At 36.3% G+C, this 14,978-nt stretch overlaps 1 protein-coding gene across 3 annotated transcripts in view; it reads right to left on the bottom strand.

The window, feature by feature from the left end:
- The window catches only part of ARHGAP24 (Rho GTPase activating protein 24), a 635,760-nt gene that overhangs the window by 348,607 nt on the left and 272,175 nt on the right, over positions 1-14,978 (bottom strand). For all 3 annotated transcript variants that reach the window (XM_031433275.2, XM_064486017.1, XM_010983141.3), the window contains exon 2: positions 2,547-2,746. In XM_031433275.2, coding sequence (XP_031289135.2) covers positions 2,547-2,726 — 180 coding nt within the window. In that variant the 5' untranslated portion in view covers positions 2,727-2,746. The remainder of the gene's footprint in view (positions 1-2,546; positions 2,747-14,978) is intronic.

The following is a 14,978-nucleotide window of genomic DNA, read 5'->3' as shown; positions in this document are numbered from 1 at the left end:
TTAATCCATTCATGAGCAAATAAACTGTCCTTTCAAATTACTAAGTGCCCTCTGATATAGAAATTGCTTGGTTTTAATCTGATTCTGGGACACACATCTAAACATCAGTGTAAAAGATTAAAATTTAAAAGTACGATGTCAAAATTCCTTGTACTTGTACTGTCATGAAAGATGATCCAAAAAAAGATTAATAATTCAAAGTTATTTATCTCAAATTATTACTGTTTTATTAATAGCAAATCTTCAGCAAATAATAAGTAGGAAGAAAATCAAGAACCTGTTGGGGGGGAATGATGATAGTCTATGTTTGGTTTGTATTTTCTTGTCAATGTAACTCTATTTTGTTAATTTCAGTTATAAGTCTACAAATACTAGTAACATACTAATATCAAAATACTACTTATGTTAGAAATACTGTGAATTAATTTTCACTTTGGGGCAGATTTTGATTTGAATTAATCAGAAGTTTTTTGCATTTTCTTTTTTATATTTCCAACTTTTTATCTAATAACTGCATTGCACTGAATACTTATCTGTGACTGCGTAGATCTTCTGAGAAATTCCACAGAGGACCATAGCCAAGGCAGTATGATAATACCCTCTTTGAACACTATAGGGCAGAGTTCCTCAAACTAGGGTTCATGTGCATATTCTCTGATATCTGCAAGTTCTCAAATTTTAGAAACATTGAGTGCGAGCTTGATCTTTATTACTAGAATGTTTGCTGAGTTCACCAAAGAATCAGAACACTTGTTTAGTCTGCCTTCAATTCTCTATTCACTCACTCTTGAAGCCTCTGTTTGGTCCCCTAAACCTTTGTTTAGGTTCCAGATGAGACCTAATTAATCATTTAATTTGAACCTATTCTTGTTAACAACCCAGTCCACTCAAACCATCCCAGAACAAGAGTCCACAGGACAAAAACATTGAATCTTATTCATACATCTCCTATGGTATTCAATGTGTTCTCCCATATCAGAGTTTCCATACTCCATCCCCCATGTTGTGCATTTTTTTTCACATTAACCTGGGTTTGGTAAAAATGATTTTACACTCAAGATAATACCTTACTTTGAGTAGCACATAGTACAAAACAAGATGCAAGGAGAAAAGAACCCTAGAGTATGAGATAAGAAACAAAGACCTACTGCTTTGCCTCTGCGCCCCATATGATCATGGTCACGTTGGTTCTTATCACTCAGCCACATTTTTTCATCTGTAATGATAACCCCCATGTTCCCCACTGGTTTGCTATGAGGACTGCAATAAAAGGAATGGAAATGCATTGTAACTGTCATGATATCATTATGGGATAGTCTTCTTAATTTATTTATGAGATCTTTGGCCAAGGCCATATGAACTTGGACTTAACTAGAGACAAAATATGGCAACACTGTCTAACTTTGGCTAAGATGAATTACATATAAACCTTGATCGCTTCACACATAAATGAGGATAACCCTACCTCATAGGATTATTGTAAGTATTCCATAAGATAACCTATATATTACAAATTCTTAGACTGATGCTTGGCCCTGGTAAAAATATGCTAAAAAAAAAGCAATTTCAAAAAATGAGTGGGGTTTGTAGTATGTAATTTCATTGTTATTTTTATGTAATTCAGTTACATAAAATTAATGAGAACTTGGCTGAATTAAAATGTCTGAGGAATTTAAAATACTAAAGTAAGCCCTGATCCAAATTCCTAATTAAGTTCTTGAACTTTAATACAAGGGAAATAACCTTAAGAACATACTGGCAGAGATGTTTATGTAAACTAATCTAAAACATTTTTTCTCTTATTCATACAATTTTATGGATGTAGATGAAGGAAAACCCCAGAGATAATTCCTCAGTCCTCATCTCCTTTTATCAATTGATAAGCAATGCTTACAGCTAAGAAAGCTCGTTGCAGCTACAGGGAATGATGGAGATTTTCCTCTCTCTAATTGTAACCCAGAGATTTGTGGCTGAGAAAATGATAAGTAAACAAGCAAATAAAAGATCACTAAAGAACCACAAAGAAGCACAGAAACTATTCCCAGAGAAGTACACTGTATATTCTGGTTGGATGTTATCAACGTTGCCTGGTTTAGCACCACAACCATACTTTATGTGAGTTAAGGTGGAGGGAAGCCCCCAGAGAACTGATACTGAAGGTATCTCAGAAATTACGGAAAGTTGCATTTACAGTTTTCCTTCAAATCTGTGCTTTCAACTTACTTCTGAGAAAAGGAAAAATGATATGGCTACAATATATATCTTCTAGCAGGTGTCCATTCATATTTTTTCATGAAATTTCCCTGAAGGAGTCAGGCATTCTGTTCCAGTTTAGTAAAAGTCAAAGTTAATATTCGTCAAGTATAATTTGCCTCTTGGCCTCAACTGGCAAATTCATCATCTTGAACCAAAGTAAACAATGAGAAAAAGCATGAAAGATGCCAATGAACTGATTGGGTTGACCTTAGCCTCCATCAGTTTCTAGCAAACCTCTCTACTTCTTAGACTGCTTAGCCCCACAGTGATTTTTATTATCTCCTACTTACCAAGGGCTTGGTTTCATCTTCATCTTTGAAATAATAGAGCTGATCTCCCTTGAGCACGAACCAGCGGGTATGCCAAGTCTTGACAAAGCCCCCCTGCTTCCTCAGCCACCCACACTTCGTGGCACTGCTCCGCCCTTGGCCTTGCTGGAGGCTCTCCGTGGAGTCATTGTTCTCCTCCATTATCAAGCTGATAGACTTTCCTATTTAGCAAACAAACAAACAAACAACAACAAAAATAAGGTGCTCTGTTTATTCAATTCCCTCTTAAATCACCCCTGCCCCTTAAAAAAAAAAAAAAAGGCTGGAGGAGGAGTGAAAAATGTATATCAACTCACATACCAAATTTCTAGAAGCAAACCACAAAACTGACAACAATATTCTTGGAGGAAACTTGGACAGAGTTCCTTGTGTCTTCCTTAAATGAGCTAGTCAGCTGTGTGATAATATCCCTTTTTTCCTAAGAAGAACTAAAGAATGGGAAAGTTCTAGAGGTAATATATTAAGAAGCCATTTGGGGAAGGCAGCTACGCCCACCACTGTACCAACAACGCAAGAAGCAATTATTGAAGACAAACTAATACCACCAACAAAAACATAACTCTCATGAAAATGGGCCTCTGCGTCTGGTATGCACTGACTGGAGCCTGCTTGTGCAGGCCTGGGATTATTCGAGCAAACACTAGCCTGACACATGTTAAAGTTTAAAGGGACTATTTAAAAAACCTCAATGGAAGACATTTGTTTTACATATGTGAAAACTTCTCAAGATGTATCTGCCCTCCTTTCTCCCAAAGTATCCCCTTAAGAGTTTCTTTGGTCAAAAATTAGTGCAGCTGAAAAAGTTTAGGAAAAAAACAAAAAAACTCTGCTTAGTCAGTGAGTTTCCTTCAAACTTCAGGAGTGAGTGGGGTCCTGCAGTCAACTGCATGATGAAGACAATTTCAAAGTTGTGTGTGAAGAAGTATAAGGTTATACACACTATACAGAGTGAAAAAATGAGTCCATCGTAGAGGAAATACTAACCAACTGCCACAGTAAGAACAAAGGAGGTGGTTTTCTGGGAGAGCCAAAGACACATGGTTAAGAATAAAAGACAATCCAGGGGGTGGGGGGATAAATTGGGAGTTTGGGATTTGCAGATACTAACTACTATATATAAGATAGATAAACAACAAGGTCCTACTGTATAGCATAAGGAATTATAGCCAATATCTTATAATAGTCTACAATGAAAAGAAGTATGTATGTGTACAACTGAATCACTATGCTGTACACCAGAAATTAACGCAATATTATAAATTGACTATGCTTGAATTAAAAATAAAAAAGAGTAGAAGCCATTTTACTGTCCCAGAGGCTTCTTAACATTCTTAACTAGTGTCCATTCCTAAGCACTTTTTCAGAAACTGAAAACTGCACCCTCACCCTGATGTCTCTCACGATATATGGATACAGACTAATTAATAAAACACAGAATACTCCTATTCCAGCATACTCACGCCCACAGCTTCTGCTTTTTCTGCTTGATTCCAGAAAACAGGCTGTCTTTCTGTCTAGTCTTTATTTCCACCACTAATTTTTTCAATTAATTTGTATGTACACATTCCTACTTCGAATTCCTTGTAGTTTCAATTCTCAGCCCTTGGCTATTTACATTTCTTGTGCCCAGGTGAGGGTCAAGCCTTCTGTTACTGGGCCTCTGGTTTCTTTGAATCTAGTCCTGCCATTCCAGTTGCAGGATGAAGCAGAACTTCCGTTCTGATTTTCATCATTTCAACCATCCTTTCAGCAGTTTTGCCTCTTCCATTGGCATGCATTCCAAGCTAACCCCATCCTTGCTTTTATCTTCAGCTCTTCAAACGACTTTTAAGTTTCACTTAGGTCGCCCGACTGCCATCTGTTTCATTCAATATCCGCTTTTTCCTTTCTCACCCTGAAACAGCGTTCTAATGAGCAGGGCCTCATCTCTACAAAACATCTTGAAACTTCCTTTGATCCATAGGGCATCCCCATGGCCATCACCGCTCACTGCAGGAAACAGTTTCCCATCCTGTGTGTGCCTGTGTGTGAGCAGACTGGATCATGCCTGTTACGTCAAGTTTGTTATGCCCTCCGGGCAGGGACTTTCATCTCTTTCTTTCACAACACTTGACCCAATATGAAGAGCCAAGTAAACCTCACTCTAAATGAACAATAAATGCTGTAACATAATTTAGATAATAAGTATGCTTGTTTAGACCACTCTTAATAATCGTTTTTGGTTTCCCGGTATTTAAATTGTTCACATCTACACAAATTGCTATTTCATCATTACCTATTTATTCTTTAACTAAGTATCTTAAATTACAAAGTTGAATGAGACCTTAAACATTCCAGCACGCACACCCATATGCACACACACACACACAAATCTAGGATTCATTGCACAACAAATACTTTCATTGGGGGCCTTTTTTTTCTTTCCTCTCATATTCTTGCTTTCTAATTAAGTTTGAAAAATCCCCTCTAAAATGCTTCAAGGTAATTAGCAACTTACCATCAATAATATAAAAAATACAAGTGCCCAATTCCACTTTCGTCTACTATTAATGCCTCCATAAAAAGAATGTATGCACATTAGAACATGGTTTATGATTCTTCTTGCATATGTTGTTTGTAAGTCTGATGAAACCAGTGGCAGCATCAGCCACTGAACTGGCTATAATGCCCATATTTTCATGACTTCAGAATGCATCAGAGAGTATTTTAATAGTACTAATTGTAACAATTCATTAAAACAGAAATGAAAACAGATTGTATCACATCCCTAAGGGAAAATAATACCACAATTATTGTTGGATGAGTAAAATTAAGTTTTAGTAAAACAGCCATAATTTTTATAGAGGAGTCAGTATGTCTGCAAAAATCAAATGCTTCAAATTCTACCCTTCATCTTTAAAATGAAGATGTTGGACTGGATCATTTCCAACTATGGTCCCTTCCAACACTCTGACATCTACCACCTCTGTAATTCAGCAAGCATGAGGAGAGCAGATATCCTCAATACTCAGTACAGTATCTGGCATACAGTAAAGCTCAATCAATGCTTGATGAATTAATAAATTTTGCAATAGGTTTGGCGCTAAATATCTAACAGTGAACTTGATCTCCCTCTGAAACCCGATCTTGCCCAAAACCTGATCTTAAATGCTATCATGATATACACAGTTGGGAAAAAATAAATTAAAAAAGAAGAAAAGTGATCATCTTTGATACCTGATTCTTCCTCATCCTGAATATCAAATTTATCTGTAAATTCAGAAGATTATACCTCCAAAAAATATTTCAAATCTATCCAATTGCTACCATCTCCATTGTCACTCTGTGATCCAAGTTACCATTGTCTTTGACCAGATGATTCTAACAGTCCTCCACCTGGTCTCATTGCTTCCATTTTTAACCACAAACACAAATACAGGGACACATGCTCACACATGTTTCATTCTCCACAAAACAGCTAAAGTAAGCTCTTAAAATTTTAAATCAAATAGTGATTCTCTACTCCTAAAATTTTGATTGGTTCCCACTGTACTTATTTTAAAATCTAGTCTTATGGCACATAAAGCTCTGAATCATCTGGCACCTGTTTACTGGTCTAATCTAATCTCATGCCACCTCCTCTTTATTTCCCCTGACTCCAAACACATGCACACACACTGAAAGGCTCTGATGTAAGTAACCACACCAGCTTACTTTCAGTTCCGGAAACACCCAAGCTCCTTTATGCCTTGAGTCTTGATACTGCTGCTCTCTGCCTAGGCTGCTCTGCCTCACGCCTTTTACATGGCTGACCTTTTCTCATCCTTTAAGTCTCAGCCTAAAACCTACCTCCTCCAGCCACCATTGCTAATCACCCAGCAAATTAGGTCCCCTCTTGTTATTCCCTGTCAATCACTGAACTCTGTCCTCTGTCTTCCTGACACTTCTCTAAGTTGCTATCTCTTAGCTGTTTATTGCTGATCACCCCTGCATGATCCCTTAAGCAGGTCAAGGACTTGATTTTCCTTTCTGCAGTATATCCAATGCCTTTACAATTGCTTACTTAGTATTCAGTGAACAATTGTTGAATCAAGGAATGAAGCTAGGTAACAACCACATAGAATTCCTACAAAGAATATTTTGACAAGTTTTAGAATTGCATTTAATGTCTTAAAGAAGATGATCTATTTTAAGAATTTGATTTGTTTTCTTTTGAAATGGGAGACTTTAATTAGCATAAAAAAATTCTTAAACACAATGTCAAAATCATCAAACTTAAATGAACCTGAAACTGCCCTTTCCAAAGAAATACAACTTTCAAAACTTACACCTTTTAGCCTTGGTAGGAAATACATCTAATCAATTCTGGTTTAACACGAAGGAAAGAATAGTTTACTCACTCAGATTCTCAGAGAATGATTTAACTGTTCAACACTGGGAAGGTATTTTCCCTGTGGTCAGGCCATGGCAGCAGGGTAGTACCTGAGATTCTAATAGAACCATCAACCTAAGTGTTTAGCAAAACAACATAACAATGACAACAATAACAAATAAATGGTTACTCTAAATTAAAACAAAAACAGAATTAAGTTAACTTGCATCTTCGCAACTTTAATGATTGCTACTGTACCATGCTGGGGCTTCAAAAGATCCCATCATTTGATGGGCTCATATCTTTAAATTATTTTCCAGGGGTAGAAACTGGTCTGTATATCTACGCATATGGTTCTTTTTTTGCAACCAGATGGGCTAGGAACACATGGTGCAAGTATTAACGTGGTGCAGTGAGAGATGAAATGCATACTCCTAATAGAATTTTCTAGATAGGTATGTATCTAGATAGATACATAGGTATTTAAATGTGTGACTTCATTTCAACGAAGAATATATAAACATGTATATAAACAAAAAAAATCTATAAATAGAATGCCATATGCCATAGAGTTGTGATGTGTTTGAATTTACCTACACAGCTACAATGTTCAGCAAGCACAAGCGAAAGGCCATGCTAGTACCTTGATTTCAAACTTCCAGCCTCCAGAACTGTGAGAAAGTAAATTTCTATTGTTTTAAACTACCCAGCCTTTTGTTATGGCAGCCAGAGCAGACTAAGACAATACATCTACAAAATACCCGTAAGAAAACATTTAAAGAATCCAATCTTAGTAGCCTGTTTGTTAAGTAACTGCTAACTAAAGAAAATTGATGAGTGAGAAACAGTTCACTTCCCTTCCCTCACTCTTTCCCACACCACCTCACCACTTGAATGATGAATCGAAGTGTGATACCTATGAGGGAACCAGCACTCTAGGTCCGACATTGCAGTGGCTCTAGTGGAGATTGTTTGAGCTCCAAGATAAATTCCAAGAGCCCGAATCTGTTTCCAGGAAGCAATCGAATTTCTTAAAATACCTTGAAAAGGTCCTGGGTTTTCACACACAATTGTTCTCACTACCTGGACTTCATGGTTAACTTCCATTCATCCTTCAGCTCCTGGACAAAGGCTTCACTGGAGCCACTGCCACCCCTAATCTGGAGGTTCCCCTTCCACGAATTCTCATGTCGCTCACAGCCTTTATCACACTTGGCCATATGTTCATTACTGCTCAGTCTTCTACTCCACAACTCCCTGAGGATATGGGTTCCGTGAACTGCCCAGACTAACTAGCATATACCAAATACTCAAAAGTTTGTTTAAAAATATGTAAGTGAATGAAGGAATCAGTGAATAAACAAACACATTGGTCAGTCTTTGGGGCCTAATAGAATTGATCGCAGAGGCCTCAAGTGTCCCGTGGAGTGCAAAATTCCTAAACCATTTGATGTTATTAGACACCAATGCAAGGACTTCAGTGCAAATTCTCCCATCTAAATATAACCCTTTAAGTTTTTAGTGACTTAAAGCTAAACCGAACTTCAGGAACCATTGAACAAAGAGAACTCCCATTTGTCTCACTGAATGCTACTCTTAACTGTAACTCGAGTTAAAATTAAAGAAACATTTCTTCTTAGAACTGAAGAGTTTAAGTTTGAAGAAAACAGGGGAACTAAATAATGTACAATAGTCACGAACACAAAGTTTAAAAGAGTCACCAGAAGAGCACACCTGGAGAGGACGTTAATGGTAATAACTTTGTAAGTGTGTAGTTATTTTCCTGAAGAAACACTAAAGACCCTTTTCCTTTATTCATCTGAAATTAAATCATTCAAAACATCAGAGAGCAGACAATAATGGGAAAATATGTACCTGTTGGGATGGATCAGGAATGTCAATCTATATTTTATATTTTAAGCTTCAAAAGTTCCATATTCATTTGGTAAGAAATCAAAATGACTTAATGGGATGGACCATTTTTTAAAAGTTCAAATATTTACTTTGGTTTTGTTGTATGTTTACTGCCTCATACTTTGTAGACAGAATCTGCTCCCTTTTAAGGAGGTTTTAGTTCAACAGGGAGAAAAGTATTTTAATACATATTTAGATGTGTTCCCTACCCCCACATCAGTATCTGAGGGATTAGTAAAAAAGGAGAACCACTGGAACGCCCAATGCTGACAACCTGAGTTAGAAACAAAAATCAAATCAAAGCAAATGCTTTACCGTTGATAGGACTGAGAGAAACGACAGATACATGGCAATTGTACTGCTACTCTTAAGCTAATGACAGACATTATTAATTAACCACAGTTCTTCTTCCTGAGGAACCCAGATACACCTCCAGATGCTACAATGTTCAGCAAACACAAGTGACAGGCAAAGGAGGAGGGAGCCAGCAAGAAAAAGGAGGAGAGAGAACAACTTAAATAGCATAAGCAATTCCACCACAACGTCTCCATCACATTCAAGGAACATATGCTCCCACACGTGTGGGACCGGGAGGTGCATTTTTACAGCCAGTGTTATTTCCCTCAGCTCTGATGGGGAGAGTATCTCACTGGGCACATGTGACCCCAGAGCTTCTGCGTACACACGATTTCACACTACACGACCGCTCAGCACAAACAAACCACTCCAAACGTTCAGTCAAAGAACAATGATCTGTTCCGTTGCTAGGAGAGAAAGCAAATATAAAACCAGCAGAGTTGGTAAAACACTGCAATTTGTGAGCGTTCGTGTGACTTTCAAGAGTCATTCTGTTCACATCCCACTGTCACCTTTTGTGTGGCCTTGGAACCTAGCTCCTTTGTAAAATGAATGTGATTGCCCTGTACGTGATATATGACTACAGAGAGCCGATATTTATCTGGATTCAAACTTTTCTTGTTAAAAAAAAATGTGTAAGCTGTTACTAACATGCAGATTTATCATTTTTCATTAGTAAAGCTTTATTTCAAAACTCTTTCCCCAGGAACAAAGAAAAGAGGCTTTCCACCTAAACCTGAAAATGAATGGGATTATCATACGTAGAGGATGGGGGAGCAATGACAGCAAGGAAAGGGAGCTTTTGTGTACAGTGGGCAGAGTGGGGAGAGCAAAGCTGAAGCAAGTGGGATAGTCCAACCCAGGAAAAATCAGGTATGCTGTCAATTACATTATCATTTCACGGCTCTTGATGGGGCCAGCTTTTTATTCAATCACTTCAAAGAAAATGTTATGCAAATAGGTAAGTATGGCTGAGATAGTCATTTGTCTACAGTGGACTCAGGTTTTCTCCTTCAAGTGCAAGCCCTGAGGTGCTTAATGATTTCCTATAAGGACCGCTTCTTTTTTTGTCGATTAATCCTGTGGGTTGAACATCATCAGCCTTGCTTTATAGGCTCTGGAAAATTACTGGGCACTTTAAGTATATAAATCTTGTCCTAATCACTGAACCACAGTCCCCAATGGTTTATTATTTTGAGGTATTGACAATCCAATTTTTTCATTAGAATTTGAGGAAAGTGGGGAGATGGCAAAGTGAAAAAAAAATCTAACAGCTCTTCCACTTTACTCAGCATCATTCACATTATGCTGGGCTTTGATGTGTTAAACTTTCATCTTTAAGGAGATACCATTATTCTCATATAATTTGAACACATTTTTTTCCTTCAAAATAGCTAATTAATTCACACTTTAGTTTTAGATGAGCTGAATAGAAATCTAGCTTTACTGCAACGGAATATATTTAATTAACAGTTCCGTGAAAGATAAATAAATCCTATACATAAAAAGCCATTTTAAAAAATAGAAATCCTTTTGTATAGCACAGGGAACTATATTCAATACCTTGTAATAGCTTATAATGAAAAAATATGAAAAGGAATGTATATATATGTATAACTGAATCACTATGATGTATACCAGAAATTAACACAACATTGTAAACCAACAATACTTCAATAAAAAATGTTTTTAATTAAAAAAAATTTTTAAAACCTTGGTTCTTTGGTGTTCAATTAGTGCTTCTACAAAAAAAACCAAACAAACAAACAAAAAAAAAACCAGGAATCTTGGTGGAACATACGCTATTTGGGATGTCCAGAATCCTACCTTTGGGGCACCCTCCTCTCTCCCTCAGGCCATGCTGTTCCAGAGGGCAGCGCCATCCCACTGCCTTAGGTGCGCCTGGTCTTGATTACTCACAGGTCCTGAGCTCCCTAGCAACAATGACCAGCCCAGAAAGGGGGCATGTGACTGAAGCAGTGCCTGGTAGAGTCCTTCCTTAGGACAGCTATAGCAACACTGGAAGAACCAGCATCTGAGATGAATGAGGCTGCCAGCATCAACTCCTCTGCCCTGTAAAGGAAAGCCATCTGCACAGTGAAGTGATGCAGAGACAAGCAGACGTGAGAAAAGACTGGAGAGCGCCCTGGAATAGCCATCCTAGTTCTAGCTGCTGAAGCCCTGGTCTTGGTATATCTTCCTTTGATCCTTTGAGATCTGTCTCACTCTTCCCAGCAAAGTGAGCAAATACAATCCTATTTGCATAATCCAGCCTGAGTTGGGTTTAGTCACTTGCTACCACAAAGAGTTTTTCCTAATATCAGGGAAAAACACTTAATGAAAATATGTCTGGGAAAATTTTCTTTAAAATAATAAAAATCTAGGCTTATAATACATAGAACTTCCCCTACCTTGCATCATACACAAAAACATTAATTCAATATGGGTATTAGACCTAAGTTTAAAAGCTAACACTTCTAGAAGAAAACATAGGAGAATAAATTCACAACCTGGGATTAAAAAGTTATTTTTAAAAGGACACAGAAAAGAATAACCATAAATATGTATAATTTAGAATTTATTAAAAGTAAAAACTTCCATTCATCAAAGACATCACTTTAAAAAGGAACAGGCAAGCCATACATTGTCAAAAAATGTTTACGAAACATTTATCTGCCAGAAGACTTACATCCACAACACACAAAGGATTTCTACAACTCACTAATAAAAAGACAAAAAATAAACCAGTTTAGAAAATGAAAAAGAAGTGAAATGGTCCCTTTAGCAGGCAAAAGTTTGGTGGGGAAAATATATTTACATTTCAAAGTATCTTTCCAAAAATTAACTCTAATTTAGAAAGGGTAAAATAGTAACTTTACTGTGGAGAAACCTGGCAGACCCAATGCAATCACAGTTTACATCATCAAAGTCGGGGTTAACTGCCATCACCTGCCTCTTGACGTGATCCTCTGAGAAGGACACATTGTCACTTCTGGGCTAGTCCTGCCCAAAACGCACAACCTGAATCTAACCATGAGGAAACACTACGTGAACCAACATCAGGAACATTCTACAAAATAACTGCTCTGCATTCTTCAAGGTCAAAAAAGAAAATGGTTAAGGAACTGTTCTAAATGAAAGTACACTAAAGAGATACGACAGCTAAACACGATGCTTGACTTGGATGCTGAGCCAAAACAAAACATAGAAAAAGGGGATATTACTGGGGAAACAGATAAAATTTAAATATAACTGTAGATTAGATAATATTATTTTATCAATGTTAACAAAACAGTGCAGTTATGTGACTTGTTTTTAGGAAATACATACCCAAGTATCTAAAAAAGGATAAGATGTCTTTATTTTCAAACAATTCAGAAAAAAATCATAAACAAACAGATACAGAAAGAGAGAATGATAAATGGAACAGAATGTAAATAATTAATGAATCTGGGTAAAGGGTATTATGAGTTCCTAGCACTATTATAACTTTTCTGTAAATTTGAAAGTATATCAAAATAAAAAGTTGCACAACACACATGCCTTACTGTATGCTGTCACAGAAGAGAAGCACTCTTTGTTCTTCACTGGGCCACCACCAGTAGGTTTCAAGTATGCTATTGCAATTGAAAAGGTACTACCCTAGAAGTGAGTCAACATAGCTTTGGAATTAAATAGCTACCTGACCTTGAGAAAGGCATTTGATTTTCTTGGCCTCAGTCCTCTGAGCCCTGGAATATAGAGGCTGAATGAACTATTTGCTGTCTAAGATTTCTGTTCATTCTAAAGTGTTGTGATTCTTAGAAATGGTCTTTTTAACAGCATTGTACTTCTAGAGGTAACGTGATTAATAGGAAAATTTTTCTAGTTCAGTGACAGCTAGAACTTCTAAAAGAGAAAAGACAATAAATAGAGCAGAAGTCTTGTTCTATTCCTGGTCCTTTTAATTAAATTGCTATGCCATTTTACTATCTTATCATTTTGTTTTTTTTAAATGTCGTACCTTAATTTAGAAGACTATAAAAACTACTACCACTGAAAAATCTGTATGACATTCTCTTTGTTTTTAATAGAACTAAGATTTTACTTGTTTAATAAATAACGTATAGTTTACTATATAGTCACTATTCTTAGTGATATGTATTGTGTACATATGTGTATGTATATATGTGTGTATGTGCTTATGTGGGTAGGCATACCATTTAATCCTTACAGCAATTCTTTGAAGAAAGTATGGGGAAACTAAGGTACCAAAAGGTATCTACAGTCCAACTGCTAATAAGTGGCTCTTTAAAAACATTTATGCATTTAAATCCAGTGGTTGTAGAGACTGTGTCTTAATCATTATTCTACATCACCTCTCAAATATTACATAAAAATAAACTCTGGCATACAATAGCCCACGTATTTAAAAATGCCATGAGAATCCAAGACATGGAAACAATCTAAATGTCCATTGACAGATGACTGGATAAAGAAGTGGTATACTGGAATGGAATACTACTCAGCCATAAAAGATAATAAAATAATGCCATTTGCAGCAACATGGATGGACCTGGAGATTGCCATTCTAAGTGAAGTAAGCCAAGAATAAGAAAAACGCCATATGATATCACTCATATGTGAAATCTTAAAAAAGAAAAAGGAAGACACTAATGAACTCATCTACAAAACAGAAACAGACTGACAGACATAGTAAACAATCTTATGGTTATTGAGGGGGGAAGTGGGTGGAAAGAGATAAACTGGGAGTTCTAGGTTTACGAATATTAACCAGTATATATAAAAGAGATTAAGAACACGTTTCTTCTGTACAGCACAGGGAACTATATTCAGTATCTTATAGTAACCTATAATGAAAAAGAATATGCAAACAAATGTATGTATATGTACGTATGACTGAAACATTATGCAGTACACCAGATATAATTGATGCATAGTAAACTGACTATACTTCAATTAAAATAAATTAATAAAAATAAATTTCCTAAGCCAGAAAGAGAAAGAAAAATACCATATGAGATCGCTCATATGTGGAATCTAAAAAAAAAAAAAAAAAAGCATAAATACAGAACAGAAATAGACTCACAGACATAGAATACAAACTTGTGGTTGCAAGGGGGTGGGGGGTGGAAAGAGATAGACTGGGCTTTCAAAATTGTAGAATAGATAAACAAGATTATACTGTATAGCACAGGGAAATATATACAAGATCTTATGGCAGCTCACAGAGAAAGGAATGTGACAATGAATATATATATGTTCATGTATAATTGAAAAATTGTGCTCTACACTGGAATTTGACACAACATTGTAAAATGATTATAAGTCAATAAAAAAAAGTTAAAAAAAAAGAAAAGAAAAAATAAATAAATAAATAAGTTTCCATGAGAAGAAGTGATCTGAGTAATAAAACTATTTATTCTTATTTAATATGTATATATAAGAATAAATATCTTTGTGTATGTGTCAATGTGTGTGCATATATATGTGTATGTATATATATATATATATATACACACAAACACAAAGGAGAAGCAAATTCTGTTGTACACACAGTGCATATACAGCACCATTTCCCAGATCTATCACTAAGATATTCTTACCTTGATATTCATGTGCATATATTTCATTCTGAGCTTTCACTTTTAAAATTCTAATACCTGGCAGACCCTTCTATGTGAACTTTTTGCTGTAAGGACTTGCAGCTCTTTCCCCTTCAGCAGCTTGAAAGCAGTCAAGAGAAAAGCTCTGAAGCTGCTGGATGTCCG

This window comes from Camelus dromedarius, chromosome 1 (genome assembly GCF_036321535.1).
Source record: "Camelus dromedarius isolate mCamDro1 chromosome 1, mCamDro1.pat, whole genome shotgun sequence".
NCBI classification, from domain to species: domain Eukaryota; kingdom Metazoa; phylum Chordata; class Mammalia; order Artiodactyla; family Camelidae; genus Camelus; species Camelus dromedarius.
Note: the sequence above shows the minus strand (reverse complement) of the source record. Positions and strands in the feature narration are given on the sequence as shown.